Here is a 15,080-nt window from a genome sequence, read left to right on the forward strand (position 1 = left end):
GCAATAGGTTCACCTGTTAGTAAAAACACAAATGTTGGACTACTCCTTGATATCATGCAGCATGATGTCACATGTCAGAAATATGTGTTTGGGATCTACTTATCTTACAGAATGAAAACAGTGTGTAAAGAATGCTATAAACATAGAAAATGCAGATTTTCTAAGAAAAGTATTTTCTCAACTACCATTATATTCAAAAAATCCACTTCCTTCAAAGAATAAGGTCTTCTATTTTAGGCATGAGAAGCTGTATTTGTTCCACAAGCTATACTACCAAGGATAGTGGTGGGAGGGGTAAACATAGTGCATTGGGAGGATCACAGCTTGTAAAAATTTAGAAAGCTGTGGTTTTCTCACACATTCCCATTTTTGTTTTTTCATTAATAATTTGTATTAGTTCTTTAAAAAAGAAATATTTGTGACATTATATTTTTTTCATTAATAATTTGTATTCAATTAAAAAAAAGGACTGTGAAATTATTTTTGTATTTTGCAGACAAAATTTTTATAGACTGGAAATTAGGACAAGAAGTAGAAAAGTTGCTGAATAAAAAGCATACTGGTACGACTGGGCTTTTTTTGTAACTAAAACATGGAAATCATTTAACTTCCTCGCACTGTTTTACTACAATATTCTGCTGAGGCTTGTGTTGTCTTTTACTGAAGTGTAGCATATGAGCAAAGATCTGGCTTTTTCATTTGGGGTGGGATTTTTAAAATTGTATGTGTTTGAGATTTTATCACAAGTTTCTTGTATACATCGTTTTTACTTCAAAATGAGCAGCAAATCCTGCAAAATATATACAACATTTCCAAAGTTAAATTGGATTCTTCTGTGCCTTCTGCAAGTTTCATTTTTGTTTTAGGAATTATAAAAACATTCTTTCCTACATTTGTCTTCGCCAGCTCAACATCAGTTCTCTGTCAATTGAAGCTGATCAGTGCCTAAAGTGGGGTCCTGAGGGAAGATAACAGCCATGCTCTTCCCATATAGCCTGTCAGCTTCCAGTAAGCTGTAACTCAGTGATTTTTTCAACCTCACATGGTATCTTTGTGCTTTAAAGGCTTTAAAGCCTCTGACAGATTTTTCATGCATGAACCTTTCTTTTTTGACTTGAATTTAAATAAACTCTGGATGTTTGCAACTTTTTGGACAAGTGGCTCAGTTGTGTAACTGTGCATTGTGTGAAAGACAACCTCATCACACTCATCGTGGCCCTAACAGCTGATACTTTGATACTTCAGTGTGCCCTAGCTCTTGTAATATCAGGGGTATTGGACAGTCATTTCATAAGCAAAATATAAACTCTGTTACTTCAGAAAAGTATCTGGGACATATAGATGCTAGTTCTGTGCTCATCCTTGTATCTATAACTTGGGATTGTTTTTTGTTTGTGTGTTTGGTTTTTTTTTCCCCATGTTTATTGCAGTATATATATTGATTTTTATCAGCCATTTCATTTCTCAGTTACTTGTTCACATAACTTTTTACTGTTGTAACTTTTCACCATTGGATTTCAATTAATTCTTTGTCACTTCTCTTTTATGTTACTTAATTTAACAGTAAATTTCTAATTCTGAGGATAGTTTTCTATAAAATATAGCACCCACTGTGTAAAAGTACCATAGCCTTTGGCTTTCCCATATCATTTGTGCCCTATACGACCTTTCTTATTCTTTTACATCTGTGCTTATCATCTGCCTGGTATATCAGTATACTTTTTTAAAGTCAGGAATTCCATATATTCTGTATTCTTTGTATTGAACTTATCTCATTAATTTCAATTTTCTCTGTTCATGATTCTTGTGGTACCCTTTCATCTTAAACTGTGTACTCTCCTGTACCTGTCAGCCTTCTTGCAGATTTCTGTTTGAAAGAAAAATGAGAAAATTTTACTGGCAAATGTGAACAGCCTGATTTTGTTTAGCTTTAAGTGAAGCCCATTCCTTTGGGTGGCTAAAGTGGACATGGCGAGGAGGAAGGGGAAAGAGAGAGATTCATTAACAAGAGCTTCAGAACTGCCATAAAGCTGTTATGCTGCATACAGTAGAGTACCATGAAGAACCATGCTATCTTTGAGCTACTGCTATTCCCTTTGTCTATTTTGGTTCATGGTGAATGTATGAATGATACTGACTAAATCTTTGAGTGACTCAAAACTGAAACTGAAATAGAGAACATAGATTATAAATAGATATATGAGAACTAGTGCATTTTCTGATCAGGGCTAACTTGTAAATTCCAAAAATTAATGCTGAAATAATCAGATACAATCAGGTAGTATAAAGATTTTGTCTTGACCGAGTACTGTAGAATGGTCTCTGGACCTGTGAAAAGCAACACTACAGGAAATATTGATGGTGAGCAGAGTGTTAGATCTATAACTGGTTTTAAATAATACGGAGAATAGATTGTCAGCGATTTAAAAGTATCCTTTTGATGTAAGTAAAGTGCATATATCTGAAAGTGTAGGCAGAATTTAATCATGTCATCCACCATTAAAGTAGAATATTATTTTATTTTTTTTCCTAGCTGCAATCTGATGCCAAGAAGGGAAGGGTTCAATATGAAGCTAATATAAGTTGGTCCATAGCGAATGCATATTCAGAGGTTGTCAGGGTAATCTTTCATTTGTCAACTGGTGATAGAACGTCTGGAGCTTTTTAAGGGTTACTGGTCAAGAAAAATAAACATTTTGTTTAAATAATGTTTTAGACAGCAGTCAAGAAGACTGCAAAAAAGATGATGAAGAGTGACGTGTCTAACTGTGCACACTACTGTAAGAGCACTAGATTGACAAGCAATCAGGAGTGGAAATCAATTAAATAATGCAAAAGGCTGACTAGTTGGATGAAAACACCAGTTCTGTGGGTTGCCGTGATCAAAAGGAAAATAGATTGGTTGAAATGATTAGGAAAGGAATAAAGAACCACACAGTGTACTGTGATGCTGTATAAATCCATAGCACTCCTGCATCTTGAATGCTGTAAGCAGATCATATAAAAGATACAGAGAAAGCTTGACAGGCTGATCAAAAGTATGTGAAAGGTTTTTGTAAGGTAAGGTGCTGCTTCTTGAAATAAAGCTTATAGACAGGCTTCTCTGCAAAAGAACTCTGTGAAATTCTAAATGGCATGGAGAAGATAAGTAAGGATTGGTTTTATGGTGATTCACGATAGAATTAGAAGTGTTAGAACTAGCACAAGGAAATGAAAGAGCCAAAGTTTTGTGAGTCAGTCAGGCCAATACCTAATAGGCATACCTATTTTTCTTCAAGAGAATTGTGTTTTTATTAAAAAGTAGAGAATGGACTTAATTGTTACTCAATGAAAGCAGTATGAATGAAAAAGGAATATATACATGTGCTCGTATACACAATTTTTAGATTATGACAGTTTACTCTAAAATCAATATATAGCCATCACATAAAGATAAAAGGGTATTTACAGTCTGTTATCAGTTAAAGAAGATATTTAATTATTAACCAAGACTAAATATTTTTAAGTCTACTGACCCAGCTGAATTCTTATCAGATTTAGAAACGATGACAAAGAGGATGCCTGATGTTTCTTTTCAATAAGCCTTGGAATAACAGGAAAAATAGCAAAGACTGGGAAAAAGCTATTTAGCCTCCAGTGCTACTAGTGCTTGAAAGGGACTTAATGGAAAAATAATATATAAAAAAAATGTGATTTTTTTTGATAGAATGATGGAGATGCTGGATAGAATTTTATTAACCCATTAATCAGAGTTTTTGAAATTTTCATTCTGTGTTTGTGTAGTAATGAATGAAGATAACAATACTTTCCAGGTTTTGTAACACTAAGAAGTCTTCTTCAATTAGTTTGCTTGTTGGTCTTTAAAGCAATTTCAGCACATCTTGATCAGAGAAATGTAGGAAGTTGCTTGAAGAAAAAAAATTACATTTAGTAGAGGTTTTTCTTTGAAAAAAGTAGATGTTTTACATGTTTTCAAATCATCTTTTCATGTTAGATTTTCCACTAATATTCTAATTAGTAGGTCAAATTGAGGGGAAGCACTGAATTTATTGAAGTTCATCTCGCGGTATAAGCTTTGGCTCTTGACAAAATGAAATGTATTGTTTATGTCCTCACTGACAGTTTTTATTCCATGCCTCCTGGTTAGGAGTATGCAATTGTTCATATTTAAATGTTATAAATAAACTGCAAAATTAATATCTCACTGGGAAAACTTTATCCATTGACTTCATGAAGTTGGAATGGTAAATTTTGTGACTGCCCAAACTTTAAAAAAATCTGGCCATGATTTCATTATCAGCCTAGGAAAAATGATTACAAGTACAAGCTCAGTAGTCCTGGTCATTCTTCAAAGAGAATTTTCACCACTCTCTCACCAGTATAGCTTATGCTGCTTTGACAAAAGAGGTACCTTACACCAGCAAATGAGACAAGGTTAATAGCATGGCAGCTAAAATAGGACCTTGTACAATCACATTTTAATGTCACAAAAAGACACATCACTGGCAATTATTGCTAACTTAGCAAAATATTTTAATACAGCTTTCTGTAATGTTAGAAGCAGCTACTAACTCAGTACAGTTACAATTTCATTTGGCTCCTGACTGTCTTTAATGAGGAATGAGTTATTGCAATTTAAAATTTTGTTTGAGGAATATTGTGTGATGATACTAAATATACAACAAGAAACTAAATAAGGGTGTTCCTCTCCTCAAGCTATAAACAAAGGAAGAGATCCAAGAGTCAAATCAGTAAGAAGGTGAGAAGGCCATTAAACTTCATAAGTAATGTATTGATCACATTTTGAGCAGTTAGCTTTTAAATGTCATTTAGCTATAAATTTCAGTGAGAAATTTGAAGGAATTAACAAAGATTAGGCCTTACAGTGTATAGTTACTAACAGATTTTAGTATTGCACTTTAAAATGAGGTGTACATCTTGATATCTGGTTACATTTCTATGTAAATATTTATTTCTCTTTGCTGTGTTACTCCAGATTTGAATGAATAAGGTATTTCTCACTTCTCAGAATACTAATATTAAAAATCTTATTAAAAAATCTTGAACTGCTAATGAGTTAAATTTTCCCCTAGAATCTTGTTTGTTTTTAGTGAAAAGCTAGGAAATCAACTTAGGATTAAAATGGTAATCATGATCTAATGAGAAAATATTTGGTACTACAAGAATGGTGACTAGTTCCAAATGTTATTTTTATATTTTGTTTCCCTGTACAATTTTAGCTTCCAATCCATGTGCTGCTAATGAGGGCAGAGGTCCATGTTCTCATATGTGTCTGATCAATCACAACAGAAGTGCTGCATGTGCATGTCCACATCTGATGAAACTTTCTTTAGACAAGAAAACATGTTATGGTAAGTTTTCCTCTCAAGGCGTGACAATTGTATTAAGACTTTGAACTGGACAAATTAAAATAGCCTTAGAAACAGTCTCTACAGAGCATTTTAATGATAGATTAAAAGAGACATCTCCTTTTTCAGAACTGACAACTTATTCTCATATATGGGTTATGTGTAACGTTGATACTTATTACCATGATCATATTTTCTATTGCTTGTGTGTATGATATGTCAGTAGAACTTACCTCTGCAAAACAGAAGGATTTATGGTGTAAGGTTCGTCATCAAAAAATGATGAGTCAATTAAGATGAATATTAAAAAGATACTTAATAGCTTTAATCTCTGTCTGTTTTTCTAAAATTGTTTTAGTTTCATTTACAAGGATTAAGAAAACAAAACAAAAAGCAAATGTTAGACATATAGACTTGTAGGAGAATTTTATTTAAAAAAAATATATAATAAACACTTTAAAGCTATAAAAGACCACTGAATGTCAAATAATTGTGTCCATTATCTGTACAACCTTGTAAAATACACCTTGTAATATTCCACATATACATTCTAGAATTTCTACTGAGTTTTGTTGATTGCGGAACTTTCCTGTTACAGCAATAGTCTGCTCCCCTGAAATATACCAAAGGTTAATAGTTGTTACAATATGCAAATTAAACTCTTTTTCATTGGGATAAGTGCAATAGAAAATTTTAAATGTTATTCAAGATTTTTCCCTAGTCTTTCACTAGATTGTATTGATTTAGTGGAACAGTAACATCACATCTAGTATACGAAATTAATATATTTTTCCCGTGATTTTTTGTGCTCTATAACGTTATTTCTCAAATGTTACTAGGCGCAGGTTTTCTGGAGATATTAAGTAATTCATACAAACTCTATTTACACATTTGTAACCTGATTTTAAACAATTAACTTTGACTTCTGCTAGCAATGATATAAAGAGGATGAGGTGATGTTTTCCTGTCTTCTAACAGAAAGGAAGAAATTTCTTCTTTATGCAAGGCATTCTGAAATAAGAGGAGTGGACATAGAGAACCCATACTTCAACTTCATCACAGCCTTCACTGTTCCTGACATTGACGATGTGACAGTCATAGATTTTGATGCTGTTGAGGAACGGTTGTACTGGACTGATGTGAAAACACAGACCATCAAGCGTGCCTTCATTAATGGGACTGGCTTAGAAACCATTATTTCAAGAGGTAAATAGCATAATACTGAATTAAAAATAAATAATTTTAGGTAAATGTTCATGTGTTCTAAGTGTTCATATTCTTATTTGGTATACTTTTCACTGGTATTGGATAATTCATGTAAACAATAGGAGAACAATTTAAAAAGCAGAAATGTCTGACAGTGACTATCTGGAGGCAAATTGTTGAGTGTATATTTGAAGAGGAAGAGGAGGAAAGAAATAACTCACTTTTGTAAGATCAGATGTTTTTCATTTTGAAAGCAAATGAAAAAAATGAAAATACTTTTTTAGAATAGGTAACCCAAGGGGGCAAAAAAAAAATTCTTTCCCAGGTGTCACTTTAGAAGAAATTTCTGTGGTATTAGCAAACTTCAGAAAGTCATTGGACAAGCATGGCAATATCCCCGCTTGACTATATAGATTGATAAATTAATTTATTTGTGTGGGTATCTTTATTTTTCCTCTGCTATCCCCAAGGAGACAATTTTCAGTACCAATCAGTAGAACAAGTTTTATAGTGTCTCTTGAAGTTCTTCTCTACATCATGAACTGAGGTGTCCAAAAGAGAATTTGTTTGTTTGGTTGGTTTGGTTTGGTTTTAAATGGTAGTAGAATTACACCATTGTTTTACTGTATAAAACATACAGTGAAAAATTAAGAAACTTATCAAAAAGCTTAATAAAATTGACTCACCATGTGTTTCTGTTTATCATTATCATAATATTTATTATTATATTTAGCATTATTTCATAATTTTATATCTTTTTTAGTTGATGTTAGCTTCTGTTGCAGACTAGATAAACTTTGCAAAATTATCAGGTTCTGATGTATCCAGACTTTATAAGGACTACTTATTTTGTGTGAATGATCTCATTTGCTACTCATTTGCTAACAGTTACATTTTTATACTTGTCATAAAAAATTAAGAAGCTTTATAGGCATATAGTAGTAGGATTCCCATTGGATGAAGTCTCATACCAGTGTCACAAGGATGCTGAAGTCATACTTTAATCATTTTAAGAGGATGAAATCCTTGTTTTTCTAGTTCTTCCAACCAAAAAAAAAAAAAAAAAAAAAGAACAAGGGAACAAGGAAACAGTTTAAAATGGGTCAAGGCTGTGTTTTCAGTGTCTTTTGATGCATTCTTGAAAGCTGGAAAATTTTCTTATGCACAATAACCATTTGACCTTACATATATGCAGGCCAAGCCAAACTAACAGCCACGTTAATTTGTCAGTGGGAATAATTCTGTCAGTGAAAGTAACCAAGTTAAATTACAAACTATGTAATTTAAATATGTAAAAAAAGTACAAACTATGAAATATAATGAAATCACCCTTGGCCTGCTTCCTCACCTACAAAGATGCAGTATGAATCACTGCTAAGCCTAGGGAGAACATCACTTTGCTACCTTGGCATTAAGTACTGATTTTATACCCAGCATTTAAGGCAAATATTAGCAGATGTTACCATTCTTAATGAATATGTTAATGAAGGCTTTCACATGCAAAGAGACTTGTGAAGCTATCTAATTAAGCATATCTTATTCATATTTTGCTAGCTCAACTTGTACTGGCTACCATCAGAGGTTGATTCCTTCTAATAGGCTCACTTCTTCTAATGCTGCAGTGCCTATTCTCGTTAGTCATTGATCTCCCATGAAAAGTCTTGCATATTTAATCAAAATTATTTGTGGTAGACTCTGGAGAGAGCTATCTGTGCAGACTTTATCTGCACAGACTTTAAAATACATTGTTTCAGAAATTATCTTTCTTTCTCATTTTTCCTTATTTTGAAGTTCATATCCAGTATCATATCTACAATAAGAATAGTAGTTTCCTCCAGTGGCTCTTGATAAACTACACTTTAAGCTTTAATCAGTGAATACACGTAGATTTCTTGTTACTTTGTTTTAGGGCTAGGGTGTTCTTAACAGCTGCGTTACATCCTTCCTTTTCAAAGCCTAAGGAGGAAGTTAAGTCTTTCATCATTACATACCATTTCATATTACATACCAGCTCCAGAACTAAAAAAAAAAAATAAAAAAAAATAGCTTCTTCAGTGCTGTAGCTACCTACCTACTTATGTGGTGTTGAACCATTTACATTTTATATAGTGAACCTGCTCAGTGATAAAGAAAGTAGGCTTTTAAGCTTCAGCATTGCTTCAGCATTGCTTTGTTTTAGAAAGCTTCTTAGTATTCTATATGTTAAGTATGACTTGCGACTGCACAAATATGAACCTTTTTCTTATTTCACAAGTAATTTTATGGTTATTAAATTTGATCTTTAAACTACCTAGTCGAGGCTAACTCATTCTACATTATCATCTTTTCAAAAAAACACTTTTTAATAGCTCACTGAGTAACAAATACTTTCTTAAATAGAGGAATGCACTATGAAAACAGTGAGTCTCTCTTATTACTATTTTTGAACAATAGGTTTTATGTTATTTTCTTAGGACTATTAAGGGAGGATTTCCCAAATCCTTAATGCAAATTCCATGTTACTTATTCAGATGTGTCAGATTCAAGAAGAAACATGATTACTCATTCTCAATAACCAGTTTGCAAATACATATTCTCAGAGTATTGCACACATTTATTTAAAAAAATGTAGAATATATTGTGTGCTTGTTTTTTTTTTTTTTTTGTTTGTTTGTTTGGTGGTTTGGTTTTGTTTTGTTTTTGTTTTTTTCCCCTCAAAGACTGAGAATAGTCTAGAAAGAAAATCAAAAGAACAACTGCTTCTAATTTTTGCAGATATTCAGAGTATCAGAGGTCTTGCAGTGGATTGGATATCACGGAATTTATACTGGATTAGCTCAGAATTTGATGAAACACAAATTAATGTGGCACATTTAGACGGTTCCTTGAAAACCTCAATCATCCATGGAATTGATAAACCTCAGTGTCTTGCAGTTCACCCAGTAAAAGGGTAAGATATCTGTGGTTTTAATAATTAAACTGTTCTAAAGCTCATCAGACGATTTCTTCTTCATTCAGATTTTTTTTTTTGCACATTTTGTTGTCTTTCAAACTTGAACTAAATGTATCCATTTGAAAGATTTTTCTGAGAATTTCTTAACTGAATAATGTTTCCCTACTAAAGCTTAGTATTAATTAAATCATGTAATTGCTATTTGTATATTTTGCTTACTTCTAAATTTATAAACATGTTTTCACTTCTGGTGCATTAAAAATATTGTGTACACAAAGCGACATTTTCAATATGTTTATTTTCTTCTTAAGTAAGCTTTATTGGACCGATGGAAACACAATTAACATGGCAAACATGGATGGCAGCAACAGCAAAATTCTCTTTCAGAATCAAAAAGATCCTGTTGGTAAATACCATTTTTGCTGTTTCTTTTTTCATTCAACAATACTTTAATACAAACGATATATTGAAATGCTGTGTAAATATACTGTGATGTACTTTCTAAAAGTGATAAGAACATGCATAAAGGCATGGAAAAGACTAATGTATTTTTGTGTTTCACCATTTAAGGTATTTTTGGCCCATTCTAATTGAGTTGAAATCTATTGTAATGCATTAAGTATACTCTTAGTTATGTGGACCACAGGTGAAGTAGAACCCACCTGTATCTCTACACTTTAGGACATGGATTTAAAAAAAAAAAAAAAGTGTAGAGAGTGGGATTTTAATTAATTTAATCAATTTAATCAATGTGAGAGGATTCTTTTACTGGTGGAAATTTGTAACTATCCTCAACAGAATCCCAGCCCCAGCTACACAATGAAAGATAATTTGGCTCTTTTTTTTTTTTTTATGTATAGAGAGCAGAAATTGGAGCATGCATTTGATATGACTTAACCTAATTTTTAATATTTGAGAATTAATATAATTGGTAGTAAATTGGAGCACTTTCTTGAAAATTATATCTTCTCTATGTGTGATAGTTTGTTGTTGTTGTTGTTCATATTCCTTTCTTTTTGTGATTTCATTTTTGTTTAGGGAGTTAAAGTAGTTAACTCAGTTACCTTTGCCAGATTAAAAACCCATCAATAAAGTGTTTATATTTTAAATAATTTATGGCTTTTGATAACTGAGTGTATTAAACTTTCAGAAGCAAAAAAATGAATGAAATAAAATAGAGCAAACAAAACATGCATTTTAGACAATACATCCAAAGAATTTTATAGAAAACATTTGGCAACTGTTTTATTTTTGGTTTGATTTGATTTCTATCCACCTGAAAAAACAGTTGTCTGTTTATTTGGAGGAAAAGAGTGACAAAGCCACTAATTTTGAGGTGAAGCATAAACTCATATATTTGGACAATATTAAGAAGTAAGGCTGTGTGCAACCTATTGCACTGAATATCCTGTGATCATAGGTCACAAGGTCCTAAATTGCAGTCCTTATGGTTTCTGTCATTGAGTTTGTTCTGGGTAGCAGTAAAGCCACTGAACCAAATGCATGGTAGAGTGGTAAGTACTCCTCTTTTTCTGTAAATATATCAGTACGGTCAAAGGCTGCATGTGCAAATCTGTGTGGGTTTTGTGACATTTTTCTTCATGCACATAGAGTCTCAGTGGTATGAGATGGGCTATTCATCCAGTTAAACATTCCTGTAAGCCTGTAGGACTGAGGATTGTGACTCACCACACTTTTTACTTCACCACAGAGCTGCGAGATTTTTTTTTTTTTCCTGTAGTATTAGATTAATTTAACACCTTTGAGATCTGAGTTACTTGAATAGGTTTCATTCCAGATTGAAAGTTCTTTTACATAATAATGAGACAGAGGAGACCATAGAGATTTAGTTTTTTCTCCCTTCTTCTTGCCTGTCTGAAAGTGTGATAAGTCATAAAACATGTAGTAAGTAAATTGTGTGTGTATATATGTATGTAAAGGGAAAGTAAAGTTTGCACCTGTCTATTGCTGAAATATTTCATAATTGGTAGACATCTTGGCTCAGTTTTATTGTCAGTCAGGATGAACAATGAAAAGAGATTCCATTGTATATCTGAGGAAAAATCAGATAAATTGTTTTGTAGATAAAACAAGTGTTAAATTTCCAACATCATACTCTAAATACTCATGCATGTGCAAAATACCAGTTTTAATGGCTTAAATTATCATTATTGTTAGCACAAGAAGTTCCATATTAAGAACAAGAAAAAAACTGCTGAAGAGCCAAAGTAGCATTTCATTTCAAGCCAAGAAACTGTGTTTTTCTATAAGGAATACTCCAGCTCATGTAGTGCTAGTTTGGAGTATTTGGAGAATGAGGTGAATGATCTAATAAGTGAATTCACGGGTGGATTATTGAAAAATATATGGCTTATTAAGATGTCCTGAACATTTGTTTTCTACAGTTGTCTTGAAAACAATTTTTTTTTTCTCAGTTTGAGTTTGGTTTTGAAAGAATGAGATAATTTCAGTTAAAATATTTTGTATTAACACCAACATGTGTAGATTAAATATTTTGGAAACTGATAATCTTACAAAGACAAATTTTGTCTCTTATTTTTCTCTTAAGATGCTAGTTAAAACTTAATAGTCCATTTTGCAGTTCTAAAAGCCTCAAATACTGACATATATAGATCAGTTGAAAAAAAAAAAAAAAACAACAAAAAACAAAACTAGTCAATGGAGTTCCATTAAATTACTTTCTTAGGGATTCAGATTTCTTGCTATATTTATCTTCATGCTTTGTGAGGCAGATCATTTGATCATGGAACTTATCTTCGGTTAAGGAGTTTGTTGTAAAGCTCTAGAAATAAAAAGCATGCTTCCACTGGATTTTTTTAAGGAAAACAGTATTATTAAATTATGGAATATTGCATTCCTATTAAGAATGTGCAAGAGATGACACTCTCTGGAGAATATTTTTAATCTTTTATTTCAATTATTCTTATTAACATACCTGTATTTTAACTGACACATAAGTGTCTGTTTTCAATATTAAAAACTTTAATTTAAAAATGTCAGTTTTTATGATATTAAATTATTTTGATCTTATTTGTGAGGAGGATACCATTTGTATAATTATTTTTCTGACTTCATTTTGACTGTCTAGTTTAATTTTAGACCTGACCAAGACCTGATCTTCAGTCCATTCATTTGCTGCTTAATGTTGTGTTGGAAGGAGGAATTGGAGAAGGCTTCAGGTTATTAATTGTACCAGGTTAGGTCTATGTGCAGTAAAATTACATGTAAGAGTAGGTCACCGCTATGACAGTTCTTTCAGGATATTGCAGTATGTTTTCTTTTACATCATTTACTCAAAATAGATGTGTGAGCTCACTCTTAAGAATAGTAGCAGTTCTTATCTAGGTGATGATTCTAGGCTCTTTGAAGCACTCTGAGTTTGTAGCGGTGGTATAACACTACAGGAAAGCGTTCCAAGAAAACAAGCTGTGGTAGACTTGGGTAGCCTACCCAAGCAGCCCCAATAGATGGGGTTGTTGCTTCTATAGATAGTGGCTTCAGATATACCATGTTTTGGTATACCCATGCGTAGAAACATTATTTTAATAACTAAAATAGTAGAAAACCTGGCAACATAACATTGTAATTGCTGTATAGATAACATTCATAGCAACCCCATTAATAGACCTGTCTGCATGAAATCAGTGAGCAGCTATCTAGTAGCAGGCAGGACTTACTGGGAATAGCAAATTCTATCCATATGATAGTAAGGAAACCTTAATATTTGTTTGTGTGTTACCCTTGTAAATCCGTGGCAAGGTTCATTCAGATTCTCAGGAAAGTTTCCTATGTACTGCAAGTGTCTCCAAGGTTTGTGGTACTACCCTTTCACTTTGATCAGTGCTTATTTTACAAGCTGGGGATCACTTCTTTGCAAAGAGATGTTGCAAGATCAGTCTGCTGAGGCAATACCCAGTATCCTCTCTTTAGCTTTTGTTGTTTTTCCTCTGGGTGATACACTTGCAGAGAGCAGAACAAATATCAGTAACTGTAAAGGAACTAGAAGACTACATTTGAAAAGCTTACAAAGTGGACACCTTTTGGCTTACGATGTCAGCTGTGCGTAAAGTAGTGTCCTGATGCAAGCTCGTAGTACTGCATCACATGGCACTACTTTCTTCTGTCAGAATTTTTAAAATTTATCTGACTTTCTACAGAGAAGTGGATTACAGGATGGAAGAAGAGTATTTCGTGCCTTCTAGAAGCTGACCTTTGTAGTGAAATACAGTATTTTTTGGCAATCATCTGCTGCCTAATACGACTTCTGGGAAAAGTCTAATACCAAAGCAAATTATTATGGCATGTATTGTCACCATGCCAAGTGTATTTCACTGTGGAAAATCTCCTGCTGCAATTTTTTCAACAGTTTTAAAGGATTTGAGAAGTCTGAAATATATTATCTTTTAGTTCTTTTTACTGTCTTCCAGAATATTATATGCTTTGTTTACTTAGTAGGCTATTTTTCAAATATTTTTATTTCTAAATTCTCTTGCTTCTAATTCCAAAGAGTTGATCATGAAGACAGTTTACTATGAAATTAAATTAAAATTAGTAACTATAAATTTATTGAGTACTGTCATTAAGTTTTGGTATTTTTAATCTCTGTCAGCATTCTAAGCAGAAGACTATGCATTTAGGGAGAGAACAGACTCTTCTTAGTTCTTAAAATCACACACACAAAAAGATTGTTTTAAGAATATACATTCATAATTTTAGAATAAAAATGTTGGCTTCTGGTTGGCATTTGGTAGTAGTTAATGACATCTCTTAGGACCTCAGTTCCTTCAAGTAGCTCTCTGCCAGATGATACTTTCATCTGTCAGTACCTGATTGACTTCTGTAGATGTTTGGACAAATAAAGGCAGAAATATTTCAAGAAGCATGTTGTTTTTCACTAAAAATGTCTGATCTTATTTGGTTTTCTTGATTTGTTTTTTAAAGTTTGAGTAGATAGATAACAATTTTATGGTTTTTTTTTTTGTTTGTTTCTTTGTTTTCTTGAACACATTTTTGTTGTTAAAACAGCTTAATGCTAAATGTAGATTAGGTTTTCAAACAGTTAAAATTGCATGTGTTAATTACAGGTTTATCAATAGATTATGTGGAGAACAAACTTTACTGGATAAGTTCGGGAAATGGAACCATAAATAGATGCAACTTGGATGGTGGTAATCTTGAAATAATAGAGTCCATGAAAGAATACTTACCAAAAGCCACAGCTTTAACCATTATGGGTAAGTAAGTTTGTAATAGCAATAATTTTCAAATAATTGGAAGCTAATTAATTGTGAACTGTCAAAAATTTGTAAACGTTATTGTTGTTTTAATGTAGATAATGCATAGAGCAAAAGTAAGATTTGGTTTTGTAAGAAACATTTTCATAAATAGATGAGTTGGATTTTCAGATGTCTGCTAATATTCTTTGTATTCAATCAACTTTTTTCTTTTTTATGCATTGCACTTTAGAAATATTGGGATAATTTAAATACTTTTAAACTAAAAAAAAAAAAAAAAACAACACAAACAAACAGAAGAAGAGAGGTAACATATGT

General features: G+C 32.4%; 1 protein-coding gene across 1 annotated transcript in view; it reads left to right on the forward strand.

Moving 5' to 3' along the window:
• Positions 1–15,080, forward strand: part of LRP1B (LDL receptor related protein 1B) — a 669,075-nt gene that overhangs the window by 476,250 nt on the left and 177,745 nt on the right. The window contains exons 28-32 of the mRNA XM_038182072.2: positions 5,241–5,372; positions 6,348–6,575; positions 9,330–9,504; positions 9,819–9,913; positions 14,613–14,762. Of these exons, the coding sequence (XP_038038000.2) occupies positions 5,241–5,372; positions 6,348–6,575; positions 9,330–9,504; positions 9,819–9,913; positions 14,613–14,762 (780 nt within the window). The remainder of the gene's footprint in view (positions 1–5,240; positions 5,373–6,347; positions 6,576–9,329; positions 9,505–9,818; positions 9,914–14,612; positions 14,763–15,080) is intronic.

The sequence above is a fragment of the Anas platyrhynchos genome, chromosome 7, assembly GCF_047663525.1.
Source record: "Anas platyrhynchos isolate ZD024472 breed Pekin duck chromosome 7, IASCAAS_PekinDuck_T2T, whole genome shotgun sequence".
NCBI classification, from domain to species: domain Eukaryota; kingdom Metazoa; phylum Chordata; class Aves; order Anseriformes; family Anatidae; genus Anas; species Anas platyrhynchos.